General features: G+C 38.1%; 1 protein-coding gene across 1 annotated transcript in view; it reads left to right on the forward strand.

The window, feature by feature from the left end:
* IQGAP2 (IQ motif containing GTPase activating protein 2) overlaps positions 1-10,077 on the forward strand; it is a 268,669-nt gene extending 258,592 nt beyond the window's left edge. The window contains exons 32-36 of the mRNA XM_019728145.3: positions 294-506; positions 2,213-2,373; positions 3,976-4,113; positions 5,168-5,276; positions 9,125-10,077. Coding sequence (XP_019583704.3) covers positions 294-506; positions 2,213-2,373; positions 3,976-4,113; positions 5,168-5,276; positions 9,125-9,238 — 735 coding nt within the window. The 3' untranslated portion in view covers positions 9,239-10,077. The remainder of the gene's footprint in view (positions 1-293; positions 507-2,212; positions 2,374-3,975; positions 4,114-5,167; positions 5,277-9,124) is intronic.
* Positions 10,078-15,328: the final 5,251 nt, after the last annotated feature.

Below are 15,328 nucleotides of genomic sequence, written 5' to 3' on the forward strand. Positions count from 1 at the left end.
ATTAGTTATCCATTGTACTATGTTCATTACTAAAATGATATGTCATCTTAGCAATAAAATAGGTATTAGAATTTTGCCCAAATTAGGCCTTCCACCACTCCCATGTTTGTCAAAAATGTAAAGTAATTCCTTCGAAAAGATCAACTTTGAAACCCATGAAGAATACAGTCTGGTCTTTGGACTTTGGTTTGAGGACTTCTCTCATTTTTGACATTAACTTGCCTTGTGCAGGTTCTAAATCTGTGAGATTAGGGAATCAGAGGAAAAGCAACATCTTGATATTCCTTTTTCAGGAAACAGATCATGCGACAGACATGGTGAGCCGGGCAATTAAAGATTCCAAGACTCCAGAAGAAATGAAGCATAGCCAATCTATGGTTGAAGATGCACAGCTGCCCCTTGAGCAGAAGAAGAGGAAAATCCAGAGGAATCTTCGGACACTGGAACAGACGGGACTCGTGTCATCCAAAAATAAATACCAAGACATTCTCAATGAGATTGCCAAGGTTTTTGGAAACAGTATTCTTTCTTCACTTAGCAGACATTTGTTAATCATTGCTTACCTGCAGGGCAATCTGAGGTCACCCGAGGGATTCATAGTTGTATATGCCATGGTCAATACTACAGACTTGTAAAGGTTTCAGAGCAGCTGATGATTTTTAATAGAGAATAATCACAACTCTCCCGAGTCATTAGAAGAGTTGACACACACCAGAAATAAATTATCAGGAAATGCAATAGACAAGTTTCATCTATGCCTTTAAGCAATATCTACTGCTTTTTAAAAATGACACTTTTAGAAGAGTTCTTTCTTGAGTTGTTAGTTGTAATGCCCAGTTGTCCTTAGGGCCTCCTGCTAAGATGGTAACTTTGTCACTGGAGAGTTTGCCTCTAAGCAATTTAGCCTCGATGCAGTTTTGACTTAAATGTTAGTTTCTGTTTTCTCATCCCATATTTTGACAGTTCAGAAACTTCCTGAGAAAAGGATCTCAAATTAGTGCAAGGAAACATCACAGGAACTGGCTGAGATCTGTTTGCCAAGGATAAGGAAGTATTTGGTTTCAAGGGATGTTTGGGTTCCAAAGACATTTCATTGTTTTTACCCAAAAGCACTAATTAAAATGGGTCTGGAAGTTAAGGGCAGTTAAGTGATCAGAAAAAAATAAATAAATTGTCTAACTTCTGGGAGAGAAATGCACTCCACTTTATGCTTCTATGGAAAGTCAGGGTCAGTTCTGGCAGCAGGCTTATTCCTTTTTGCCCGAGTGACTCAAGGGAAGTAACATTTCTTTCTATAGCTCTGGGGTGGAAAATATTTCTCTTTGGAAATGTGCAGTAGAGAAAATGACGCTTTTGCCTTAAAAAAAGAAAAATAGCTATCAAGAAGACATCCACTAAAAAATTCTCTATTTAGTGAAGAATTTTTACTTAAGAAGGGTGTGTCTTGTCTATGTTTGAATTCCTAGGGGAATGTTTTTAATTTGTCCACAATGGAAAAATCATATTAAACAGGCACCATTCTCTTAAATGAAACATTTCCATAATTTATCAACTAGAATTATAAAAAAAGAAAAAAAACAACCTGGGTATCTGTAAGTTTAATTGTAGCATAGTTCTTATAAGCTGTAAGCAGCTTGGACAACAGTATGTTCAGGAACTCTGTTTAAATCCAAATATTAGTTGTATAATTATTAGCGTTCAATGTTTTCAGTCAGTCCTGAGAGCCCAATTAATGTTTTTGTAAACCTTGAGAATAGTTCCCAGATTAAAAGTGTACTGATTTTTACTTATCTCTAAAATGAACGCAATGATTAAATTTAAACCTTTTCAGTAGGTATATTCTTCAAAATGGAATGTTCAAAGTATCCTGAAGAAATTGCTTGTCTTCTGCTAAAGTCTTCTTTGTGCCCTTTTTAAAACATGATTTTTCCTTAAATTAATTGTATGGTCATTTTAAAATTGCTTCTTTGCTTTTCCATCAAGAAAAAAAATAAATCTTAGCAACTCTCTTAAAGTGAAATAAGGACACTTGCCAGTTCTGAAGTGAAAAGGGAAGGGTGTGAGAGATTAAAATAAGGTGATTGAGATAAACTACCAGTTAACAGTCCAAATAGTGATTTCGTACTTGATAGTCTTCTTGTCCCAAACGGGCAAAATCAGAAAGCAAACTTCTGCATCAGTCTCATGTCATAGCCCTTACTTGTTGTTTTAGGATATTCGAAATCAAAGAATCTATCGTAAGCTTCGAAAAGCTGAATTGGCAAAACTTCAGCAGACCTTGAAAGCACTTAACGAGAAGGCAGCATTTTATGAAGATCAAATAAATTATTATGACACCTACATAAAGACTTGCCTAGACAACTTGAAAATAAAGTAAGTTAAAATCATACATTCATTTACAATGTCATGATTTATAAGGGGTGTCAATTCTTTCATGATCCTGGGCTATTGAGTTGGATTTGGAAGGAAACTTTTTGTTTTATAACTAAAAACTAAAATCTCAATTTTGTGATTTGCCACTGTGAACTAAGAAGTCAGGGGTGAATTCAGAAACTTTTTAAATTCTCCATTGGCATAATGTCATATTTGAAGTAGTTTACCCTGTTGTATCTTAAGCAAGTAGCTTTAACACTTGGGGAAGAACTTTCATTATTCCTTTTGTCTTTTTTTAGTCAAAGGTGTCTTTAGAGCACTATTATAAAAAAAACAAAAATGAAAGCTACTCTTGTTTTGGGAATGTTTACAATAAACAGTATTTTATATTTTTGATAATGTTAGACAATGTCAGATGTTTGCTAATTGCACAGTGCAGCTTAATGATTTTAAATTGCTTAGTGGTTTTAAGAAATCATATTGATACAAAGACAAAATTTGGCAGTTCTCTTATTACCCATTAGTATACAGATTATAGATTTTTAATATACAGTATAGCCACTTTTATGAGTATGATTTGCTCATAGTAATTCTTATCCCTAGACTAAGGTCAATACTAATCAAATTTTAATTACCCATTTAAATATGTAATACAATATTTTTATGTAATCTTTGCAGTCAAATTGACAGTAGGAAATGGTGCTGCATGGAAAAGTCAATTGCATTAATCTTAGAAGATTTGATGAAGGGAAATAACCAAATTTAAACCTTATTGGTTTGGGCCCCACTAGTTCTGAATTTCAGTTAATTTGCTTGTGGCCTGTAAATTACTTTTACTCTATTCCTGGGAGGAAAAAGTTAGTTGAGCTAATATTTGCTAGAAATAAAGTTACTGGGGTTTTTCTTTACATATTTACTACAGTGACTTGAAAGCATTTTACAGGCTCTGCAGTCATATGAGCTGGATTTGGGTTCTAATTCTCTCTCACATTGTGTGATTTTTGAACCAGTCCAGTGAACTTCTCCAGAGCTTCAATTTTCTCATCTTTAAGGTGGAATTAGGAGTAGCAGCCTCACAAGTACTGTTATGAGAGCTAACTGAAAAGGCATATAAGAAAGGAATTTTGTTTATTTCAAAGTACTGTGGAAATGTTAATTTTGTAAATATGAAGCAATATTTATCAAGCGCGTAGAACAGTGCTGGCTACTTAGTAATTGTTAAATTAATTAAAACAGTCCTAGTGGTACCTTTACATAGGAGTACACAGCTCATCTTATTGCACCAAAGCTGCTTGCAAAATGACTTAATATATCCACTTAGTTCAATATGCCTGAGAAAACAGAATATAAGTTTTATGAAAAATATTATCTGTACTGCCAACTTCAGTCACTTTGAAAATAGCTTTCCCTTAGGCAGTTCACAGTGAGGTTTTACTGAGTGGGGAAAATTTTCACCTACTATGACAAAATAAAGAATTACGCATTCGATGCCATGGGGGCCAGATCTGAACAATGCTGTGCCCCCTGGGCGTGGTTATTGCACGACCAGCAACATTGGAGTTTGCCATCATGACAACAGACGGTTTGTTGTTACTTTGGTAGAAATTCTCGGAGATCAATTAAACTGGATGGAAAAGGAGAACCCAAGGGGGCGAGGAGAGTGAAGCCAGTGAAGTACACGGCTGCTAAGCTGCATGAGAAGGGAGTCCTGCTCGGCATAGACGATCTGCAGACAAACCAGTGAGTGTGACTTGGAATCTGCACAGGACACACACGCCCTCTAATCGCCCCCATAAAACCTGACTCACATTCTTCGGTTTCCTGTGGCCTTTGAAGAAAGCTTCATTTGGTCTGTCACGGCGTACCCTTGATTACAGATGACAGGGGAAAGCATGTGTATTGTCATCTCTTGTCTTCCCATCCGGCCTTGAGCATCTGGTGCCATGGGCTGTATGAAGTGCTGGTCAAGTGATTGTGTTTCCCATGGCTTGTTCAGTGCGTCTGGATCTGCCAGCCTCCCTGTTCCCTCCAAAGAACTGAGTCATACAGTGAGAATAAAGGCTGTCTTTTGGTCTTGATAGATGAGATCATTTACAATTGAAAAGTAGTGCCTTTCTAATTCCAAAGCCACAGACTGTGTGCCAATGCCTGGGTCAGAGCCCCACCAGCAGAGTGCTGTCAGTGGGTGCATTTGAGAAAAACCGAAACCCCTCCTCCGCAGCCCCACACCAGGTGCCACTGGATTCTCTGTTTTAAAGGGACCGTGAGCCCTGCCCACACCCCATCACTCCCTAATCCTCTGTCTGGGGGCAGCCAGACCCACTACTCTTTTCTAAATCCCACCTTCCTTCAAGGCTTGACTCCTATTCCATTTATCCCATCAAATTTTCTGACTGAATCGACTCAGAGAAAATTCTTCTTCCTCTTAGAAGTTTCTGTAAAACTTATCATCTGAAATGCTCAACTGGCCTGTCAGTGGTATAAGTTAATGAATAATTTTCATATTCTGTGCGTCTCATATTTCCAACTAAATTTTGTGTTCTTTAAGAGCAAGAACCATATTTAGCACTTCTTTTATAATTAGGCACCTATTTCAGTGCTCTGTGAGCTACAGCACTCAACAAGAGCCATCAAACCTAGTGAGCAGAGTGAGGAAAAAGATGGGAGGTTTTGGATGATTTCTTAGGGTTTTCCCAGGAGACTATTCACTAAGAATGGTAACCTAGGATGCCATTAATTTGTTTCAGCTTTAAGCATATATTTGCAGTTCTTCATATGTCCCTTTCTTCACTAGGTTTAAAAATGTTACATTTGATATCGTATCTACTGAAGATGTGGGCATCTTCGATGTCAAATCAAAATTCCTGGGTGTTGAAATGGAAAAGGTGCAGCTCAATATTCAGGTAAGCTGGGATTTCTGCAAACTGGCGGGAGTGCTATAATGTGGGTCATTTGTGGCGCCCCTGGCTTGCACTCTGCGTGAGGACAATGAAGTCCAACAAAGAAGACCAATGTAAGCCTCATTTGTCAATATTAGCTTTTTAAGCATTGATTATTTTTTAAAAGCTATGATTTTTCAAATTATTGGAACTTGAAATGCTTTTAGATGGTAAAACCATAGCAGTCAGTTTTTCGAAGTCATGTTTCCATTCTGAAGCTTAAAGAAAATAATATAAAAGTATTCAGGAAGGTTTCCTTTTATTAGAACCTTTCATTTCTTTCTAAGAGTATGTATGCCTAAGACTGGAGCTTTTCTGGTTCCATTGCGCCTTCTTTCTCCCTGCTAGAATTATTATTATTATTATTATTTTAACAGAGGGTGCAGCTCACAGTGGCCCATGTGGAGCTCAAACCAGCAACCTTGGTGTTGTTAGCACCACGCTCTAACCAACTGAGCTAACCATCCACCCCCTAGAATTATTCTTACATCAGTTTCTTAAATCTATTTCTTAAACATTTGGGAGCATATGAATGAAAGACATTGTGCAAAACAGATAATCTGTAAATAGAAAAATGGTGTTTGCAGTCTAGATTTTTGCTGTTTTCTTTTTAGAACCACATGTAAGCCAAATATACTTGAACAGAAACTGAGAAATCCAGATTATGTGTCAAAAAAAAAAAATGAAAGGAGGATACAATCAAATGTTATGTTCACCTACTCTCAATTTCTTAATCATTAGCACAGAATCAGTTCAGAGAAGTAATTAAGTTTTTCTTTTTCGTGTATGAGTTTTTAGATGGCAGTAACACCTACTTACCTGGGCCCCAAACTACTTGTAAAATGATTTCCAGGTGTTCTGTGTGTATCCACACGAATGATTTGGATAAGCCACTGGGAGTGATATTAGTTCCAGCCTCACTGCCTGCTCAGCCCACCCCTGACAGCCCTGAAATGATCTCTCCTCCCCTTCTTTTCTGTCTAGCATTCCCTGTAGCTTAAAAAAGAAAAATGGGAGCTAAATGGGCATGATAAGGACATTGAGATCATAAATTAGAGTACAGAGAGAAAATTAAACATGTTATGTAATTATGAAAAGTATAAGTAAACAGTATTGTTTTCTGACTTAATTTAAATGTCACTAGATGTATCCATCTAACAATTTAACTGAAAGTCTTGAGTTACTTTACGTAGCACTTAGGTAAATGTGGGAAGACAAAAGAATGTTTTTGTGGTAATGGGCCTTATTGATTCTTCTCTAGAGGTGGCAGACATACCATGTGATTGCCAGGAAGGAAATGAGCCAAAACCAATAATGTCAACTGGATAAATGAATCCCAAGTGACCAGTAGACTCCTGTTTAGAGAGGCCTCAGTAATTCCAGGCGACTTCCTTTGAACACTGGTGCAAATACCAAGCTTCACTTGTTCCTTTGTTAAGGATTCAGGGTGCAGTGGGATTAGCTATTCACACCATTCATTTATACACATGATTGCGAAATGTTACTCTCCAGCTGTATGCAGATGGCTAATAAGCCCCAGACTTTTAAAGTCATTACTGTATCGTCAGTACCAGCTACAGGATTTGCAGTGCTCAATGCAAAATGAAAATGCAGAGCCCTTTATTCAAAATTACTGAGAATTTCAAGAAGATGACAGCATTAAACTAAGTGCAGGACTCTTCTGATTATGAGACCCTCCCTGCACAGGTTGCATGCCCAAGGAGCTGGCCCTGAGTATAATAACTGTCAGACATAAAATCAGACCTCCATTTATACATATGACTTTGAGACAATTACATTATCAAATGATTTATCAAAGAGAAACATGCTGTCCAGGTCTTTAGTGTGAGTCAAGGACTGGAAACAGGACAGAAATTCCTCAGAGTTCTAAGGGAAATCCCTTCTAACATTATGTGTCTAGGTTTTCTTCAGCCCACTCTTCCCTTAGTTCCTAAAGATTATAACCTACTTACGCGCTATATAGCTATAGGCCACATACATAACAGGAAGGCGTGACTTCCATGAAGACTGTCTGCTTATACAAATAATGGTCCATGTTTATCAAGGGCTGCTGGGTTGATGTTCTCTGTTTCCCAGCTGAAGCACTGAGGTTCAGAGAGTGCCTGATGGAAGAGGCAGCTGGAGCCCAGGCTCTTGGTCGCTCTGCTCCACTGCTTCTCCTACTGATCCTACTGTCCCATCTGATCCTGGCAAGACAAGAGTGGCTTACAAAGGATTGATCTCATATGCCCAATAACACCCCTGTGAGGTTGGGAGTGTTCGCCTCAATTTAGAGATAAGGAAACAATTTCAGAGAGGTTATGTGATATTACACGATAATAAGATAGCAAAGGGCGGCGCTAAGACTGAAATCTGCGCTTCTAACCACAAGTGCGATTATATTTTCTCTGCTGCCCTCCTTCGGGGCCGAGCTAATTCCCCTGCAACATACCATTCCTTCTCAACCATATTGGTTTCTTTTCCAAGGGACTTGGAAAAGTGAATCTCCACTACATTTTAACAGAAAAAAAAGCATTCTTGATAAAAGAACACTTAGGTAAATGTGGGAAGTATTTAAAAATTCCCTATAGAATTTCTGTCCCGGATGTGTATCTAAATAATGTAGGGGTTTAGTTGAATGCAGTGGGAGGTAATTGAGGAAGGGGGGGAGGAAGCTGGCAAGAGCCCAGTTTCCTCAAAGATGACTCCAACTTCTGCAGGTGGCCTCGCTTAATATAGACACAAGGTATTACCATTAAGGTCCAAGAGGTTTTCACAGCTAGAAACAAGAAAATGAGCCCTGGGTATTAATCTAGGGCAGTTCAAGAATGATATCTTCTATTTGGGAAAGACCTCCTGTCCTATGTTATTGTGACATTTTACTGCTTAGTCTCATACATGTGGCTGGTGTGACCCAGCTATGAATTTTAGCAGGGAAGTTTATTTCCTTTGTTATGTGGCGGCAATGGAACACAGAACGACAGACTGACTTGGGAATGAGGGCTTGTTCTCAGTATAGAACAGAAGTAGTCTAGATCAGGAATTGCTTTGTACAGTGTTTCTCCACATTTCAATCACACAACCTCATCAATAAGTATTAGGTTAGTACAAAAGTAATTGCGGTTTTTGCAATTGTTAAACCGCGACTACTTTTGCACCAACCTAGTAGCATGGTCACTTCCCCCCCATTTGTACATATTTATTCATAAAGTATACATGCTCCTACTACTGTACTCAAAATGACCTTTATAAAATATACACCAAATTTAAATGTTTAAAGAATGAGAAGAAATAAAAATAAATGGTTCTGATATGCTTTTTCACTCCCCAAGAATTGGCCTGCTCACTCTGCTTTAGAAAACACTGCCGTTCTAAAGAATATACCCCATCTTGCTAGAACATTTGTGTTTCGAATTTTTCAAATTAAAATTAAAATTATATATATCTGAATTAATCACAATGGTTTTCTTTCATATGGTCTTTTTCAATTCTAAAAATCTATTTTCTTTCATCTAGGTAAGTGATTCTGAAAATATGCCACCCAGACCAACAATATTGTCATTACATGGGAACTTGTTAGAATGCAGATTCTAAGAGCTACAAAATCAGAAATTCTTGGGTGTGGGGCCCAGCAATCTGTGTTTTAACTAGCCTGTGTTTTCCACCAGATGATTTTGATACATGTTAAAGTGTAAGAACCGCCACCCAATTAGGCCATTTGAATCTCATTTTTGTCAACAAATTCTCTAGAATGTGTTTTAAATGTGCTAGATGTCAAGTTTGAGATTTAATAACATTTGTTATAATTTCAGGATTTACTGGAGATGCAATATGAAGGAGTAGCTGTAATGAAAATGTTTGATAAGGTTAAAGTGAATGTAAACCTTCTTATATACCTGCTGAATAAGAAATTCTACGGAAAGTGAAGTGCCTCCAGAAATTTCATGGATTCTTCATCATCTGGATCAGGAAATGAATCTGTTTAATATTTTTGTTTTTAAACATGATTGAAATCACTGCTTATAAATGTGTGATTTTTTTAAAAAGACCAAAACTGTTCTGAAGAATGTACCCATTGTGCCTTGTTAATAATTTGCTACTACGGTAGAATGCTACACAAAATGAATTAATGTAAACACTTTCACATAATACTGTGCGATAGGTACTCTAATTTTAAACTTTGAACATTTTGTGATTTGTTTTAAAGTAGGGAGAAAATAAATTTAGCTGAGTAGGGACAAATGCGTAAAACTATTTTCCTATGAAAAAAAAAGATTTTAAATGTCCCATTTGAATAATGTAATTCTTCATAGATCTTTTTTATCTGTGAAGAAATGGATACCTAATTATTTGTAATGAATTATTTGGATGGCTACTTAGTTCTAAACCCTGTCTTCTGGGAGTTGTCAATTTTAAAGAGAACCTTTGTGCAATTTAAAATGAAGTTTTTATAAGTAATTGAAGGTGACAATACAATAACACTTTCTGTATAAAAGTATATATTTTATGTGATTTATTCCTAGTAAATGAAGTGCACTACTGCCTCATGGTAAAGACTCTTCTACCCAGAGCCTTTAAGTGACTAAGGAACCACATGGACAGCAAGCAACCTTAGGTCCCCACCTGCATCCCTCACAATTTATTTGAATACTTCAACTGTGCCTCTCAAATTTTTGTAATGCAATAAAATCAGTATCTAAATGGTTTTTAAATGTATTCTTTGGAAATTGTTTCATGTAAAATAAATGTTACTGAATTACCTTAATTTGGCTCTTTAGTTATCTTAATAAATCCCAATCATTTAGTGGAGAAGATTCTTGGTGGGGCTTATCAGGAAAAGAAATAATACACTTAGAGTTGTATGTGTTGGAGTACAGAGGAAGCTGCTGTGGTCAAAAGATCCAAAACTCTGTGGCTGAAACGAAATAGAAGTTCGTTTTTCTCAAATTCAGTAATTCCAAGGTAAGTGGGTAGGCACACAAGTAGCCAGGGATCCAGGCTAGCCCGCTGGCTCTGTCCCTGTCGCTGATTCCTGGCCATCAGGAAGGAGGAAAGAAGTCCAGGGCAAGCATTTTGTTTTAAGTTACGCATGTCACTTTTGCTTACATCCCATTGGCCAAAACTTAGTCATGTGGCCACAGCTGACTTCAAGAAAGGCTGGGAAATATGGTCCCCAACCAGGCAGCCATGTCCCCAGTTAAACTGTGGGTTAGAGAAGGAGGTGGTTCTATTATTAAAAGAAAGGGAGAGTGATTCCTGCGGACAGTTTAGCAGTCTCTACCACAGTGGTCATCCCGACTCTTAGGCTGGAACTCCCCCACACACTTTGTATTCTGTTTGATCATTCAACAGGCTTTGTTTTCCACAGGGATTACCAAATATTGAGAAAGTGAGTTATCCACATTTGGCATAAATGAATTCTCAGTGTAAAACCAATAAAAATTGGAAAATTCAAATTTTAAAAAGTAAAATCTACTACTTTAGTGATTGTTTCAGGCTATACATGTTTTTTACAAAGAATTAAATACCTTGAAACAATTCTTGTCTCAACAGTTTGTGGATGTTTTTTAATTGTATTAACCTTAATACAGACTTATGTAAAAGGAGTCAAATAAACATACAGTTAAGTTCACCTTGAGAATGAACCTCCCTTTTCCCTACATCTAGCATTAGGTGAGGCACAGGAGCCAGGTGCAGTGAGGTAGGTTAAGCTTCCCTCTTCATGCTCCAAGAAAGACTTTTCGTGGAAATGTATAGGAGCCAAAACGGGAAAGATGTCTGGAGGCAAAAGCTAACTTTTCATAGCACCTCTAAAAGGAGCTTGTCTTAACTTATTCCAACAGTGAATGAAATGCTTGAGGCTTATTTGTATGAATAATGGTCTTTTTGCCAGCACACTCAAGGAGCTGTGAGCAGTATTGTTGAAGATATTACCAATGGTTACATTTTTGAGATCTTTAAGGAATGTGAATGAGTGGGTGACTCAGAGAAGAAAGCAGGTGATGAAGAAAAAGAGCAAGAACAAGAAACCAGTGGAGGCCTGGGGTGTAGATTGTTGGAACCAAGGCCTGTGCCTCTCCCAGGAGGACAGAACCATTTCCCAAGCCGGGCGAAAGAGGCAATTCCTGGAAAGGTAAGAAGAGAAAACAAAGGTTGCCCTGCCATGCTAAATCTTGGGCGAAAAAGTGATCTCTGGTAATAGCTGTCTTCCTGGTACAGGCTTCCTTTCCGATGTAAATTTCTCTTACACAAGGGTAACATCTACTCTGTTTTCAGAGCTTCTCCTATGTCTGCAGTTTCTCAAAATAATCACACTATGCGAAAAAGGCTTATTTTGAGGTGGCACATTCTGCTTCCTGTCTCTATCTTCCTCCCCAGGATCCAGCTTTTCTTAGGAAGAAGAAGGTGAAAAAAAATTTTTTTTGTTCTTTTTTTTGCTTTTAAAACACTTAGCAATTGAAACAATAACTTGATTTTTGCATAGCTTGCTCCTGTATTTTGATGTATATTTGATCAAGTTGCCACTGTTATGAAAATGGTCTTTGGAAGGCTGAGAAGGTCCATGAACTCCACTTTTTAGCACCTGGAATGTAAAAAGGCAAAACAGACTTAAGGAGCACTCTAACTACTATGGGGGAAGGAAAAATAATTTTCCTTTGGTAGTTCCCTAAGAGTATGGGACCCCAGGGCAAATTGGGCAGTTGAGGCTTAGATGCTGTTCTAGACTAAGGAGAAGAAGGTAGGTATCTGGGACTTCAAAGCTCAAGTAGGCAATTCGCAGGTAGATGAGAAAGAGCAAACATGTGGTAAACAAATTCTTACCAGGCCACCAATGGGGGGGGGGGGGTGTCTATGAAATAGCCTTGCTAGGTTCCTGTCTGTTACACTTAGTCCATATTATGCTAACATAATAGCTCCCCTCCTTCAAGCAGATTTTTCTATTGGACTCCCTTTAGGCAGGTAAGGGGGAAGGTCAAAGTTTCTTTCTGAATCTTTTGTTTCTTAAAATAACCAGCTTAAAATAATATCTCAAAAGGCATATTTTGAGGTGGTAAACTGCTTCCCCTCAGCACTCTCAAAAGATATGCTTTAATGATCTCCAAGAGGGGGGAAATCGGTGCATACTACAATATTCTGGAAGTGTGTAGTGAAGAAAGAGACCAACGCAGTGCGATCATCTGACATGACAGATCTCCCTCTATGTCATTGAAAGAACAGGACCGTAATGTGTGTGTGGTTAGGTACTAATTAGAGGTGTTATGCCTGATGTAAGTTTTACAACTTGGGCTGTGGTTAAGTAGGGATTTGTGGTGCTCCTCAAACATTCCAAGAGGCAAACCACAGAACTCTGAATGGTGAAAGTTGTCTATATTTTGAAAGATTCTAGTGATCACTGGATGATCTTACTGCTGACCAGCTTTTAGAAACATCTATTGCCTCTGTTACTGAAACCAAGACAGTAACCGATTAAGATAGAGCCCTCTTAAATGGTCTCTGAGCTCCAGAGGACACAAATTGTTAGTCACTGCTGTGCGTTCAGAGTCTTGGCAGTGCCTTGTAAATGGCAGAGAAGTGAAGTCCCAGAGGCAGGTGCTACAGTGGTTTGAGAAGGAGACATACCCTACCCTCTCACTGCCTCCCAGGACTCCTAGTATTGCTTTCAGTTGGCCCTGGTATAATTGGGACAGCTACTGATTATCTCAGTCTAACAATGCATATGCTCTCAACTCAATCTCCAAATAAAATAACTCATACAGCTTTTTCTAGGATGCCTCATCGTTGTTTTCCTTAGAGTATAAAATCTCTTAGCTAAAATACATTGGAAGGTGTGATGGTTAATTTTATGTGTCAACTTGAGCAGGCTCAGGGAGGCCCAGACAGCTGGTAAAACATTATTTCTGGATGTGTCTGTAAGGGTGTTTCCAGAATAGGTTAGCATCTGAATCTGTGGGCTGAGTAGGTTGCCCTTATCAACGTGGTCAGGCATCATCCAATATATTCAAAGACCAAATCTTAATAGAATAAAAAGGCCCAGGAAAGGCCAATTCTCTCTTGTTGAGCTGGGACATCTGTCTTCTGACGTCAGACATCACATTGGAGCTTCAGGGTTCTCAGGTCTTCTTCAGATTCTGGGAGTTAGATCATCGGCCCCTCTGGTTTTCAGACCTTTGAACTCACATTGAATCATACCACTAGGTTTCCTCGTTCTTCAGCTTGCAGAGAGTAAGTAGTGGGACTTCTCAGCCTCCTTAATCATAATAAATCTCCTATATATCAAATATGCTGTTGGTTCCCTTTCTCTGGGGAAGCCTCATTAATACAGAAGGGAAATGAGCAAATATGAGAAGTAAAAAATACCAAGTTCACCTTATATAACTTAAAAATTTTTGTTATTTTTTGTTAACAGAAAATTTGACCTCTTATTACCCCAATCACAGGGGTAGTCTACCATTCTATCCACGGTATATAACTAGTAGAAATACTGTTGTTGATGTATTATGAGATTAACTTTACTTCTAAACCCAAAATACCAATGCAGGTTTATGACAACAAAAGGCAGAAACAAGTCTCCTGCTGGTTAACTTGTAACTTGATTATAGACCTACTGTTTGCTTGAAAAACAAATGCGAAGATAGCTGCCGAGAATCTGAAGTATCTGGCATTGACTGTGAAGAAAACTGTTTCATTTCATTTGAGCCCTGGTATCATTACCATTAGCTTCTAAAAGTAAATTACTAGGCAAATTCTTGGGATAGGCTATCGTCTTTGCAAAGCTTGGAATGGAGGAGTGGTAACCAGAACACCCAGAGCAGTTAGATCATCTAAGGGGTTAAAAGAAACTGGTTTTCATGTCATCTGTAGGGTTAAAACTGATACAGGAGAGTTAGCATGTCCCTAGGTAGACAGGGAGGTCCCTGGTGGAATAAACAAAGACAGTCATATCCTAAAACTTCAGGCTTTGAAATCACTCCTTTGCTTCAGTACATAATGTAACAAGGCCTTGAGGTTAATCATAAAATTCATTTTGGCCTGACAAATGGAGCAGATCTGATAAAGAGTGGGTTACTTTGCTAATTCCTTTAGGATGGACAAGCAGAACCAACCTGGTAGACGAATTTCGTTAGAAGGCGCCAGTTCCCTTCAAACAGTTCCCTTCTCCAAACCGCTCCCCTTCCCCAAGCAAGCAAGGGAAGGTATAAAAGTATTTGCCTCAGTCAGGGGCACCCCCCATTCGGGACCCCCTCTCGCTCGGGAGCTGCAACCTCTTCTCCTGCCTCTAATAAAGTATCTTCTTTTTAAAACTTTTTGCCTCTCCTTGGTCCGTGTTTCCATTCTTCGGCTTCATGAGACACGATCCAGCCCACACCCAGAACCTGTCAACAGATCCAACATCACCTACATCAAAACTTTCACCATTTTGATGTCGCATTTGTTTTAAAACACTACTAAATACCACAAACACTATGAAAAGATAGCTAATGACTTACACTGTTTGGTGCCAGACAAGTTCAAACAAAGAAAATGAAAAATGGGAATAGATATCAAGTGATTCCAATATAAGTGATGCTGCAATGTTGACATTTTATCTCAGGAATATCGACATGTAAGGTAACCATCTCTAGGTAAATTGTCTACTTTGGGGAAGCTACACAGATTTGCTCTAAAACTGGCAACAAAGAGGTTTTGGTGTGAGTGACATGGAACAAATGAAAGAAGAGATTGATAGCTTTTTCAAGAAGCTCTAAAGAGCATACAAATATAGGAATTTTGTAGTCTAAAGAGAAAAACAGAAAACAGAACAGAAAAAAACATCACCAACAGACAGACTATAACACAAAATTAGAAACCAATCACAAAAAGCCAGTCAAAACTTTCAATAATTTATGGGTTGAAGAAGATATAATAAAATTAACAAAATATTTAGACCTGAATTGCATACATTACACATCAAAACTTGCAAAATGAAGCAGTAGTGGTTGTGTAAGGGAGAAGCAGTGAAAATTAACAAGCTAAAC

The sequence above is a fragment of the Rhinolophus sinicus genome, chromosome 3 (genome assembly GCF_057876585.1).
Source record: "Rhinolophus sinicus isolate RSI-liver-muscle chromosome 3, RSI-T2T, whole genome shotgun sequence".
Lineage (NCBI taxonomy): Eukaryota > Metazoa > Chordata > Mammalia > Chiroptera > Rhinolophidae > Rhinolophus > Rhinolophus sinicus.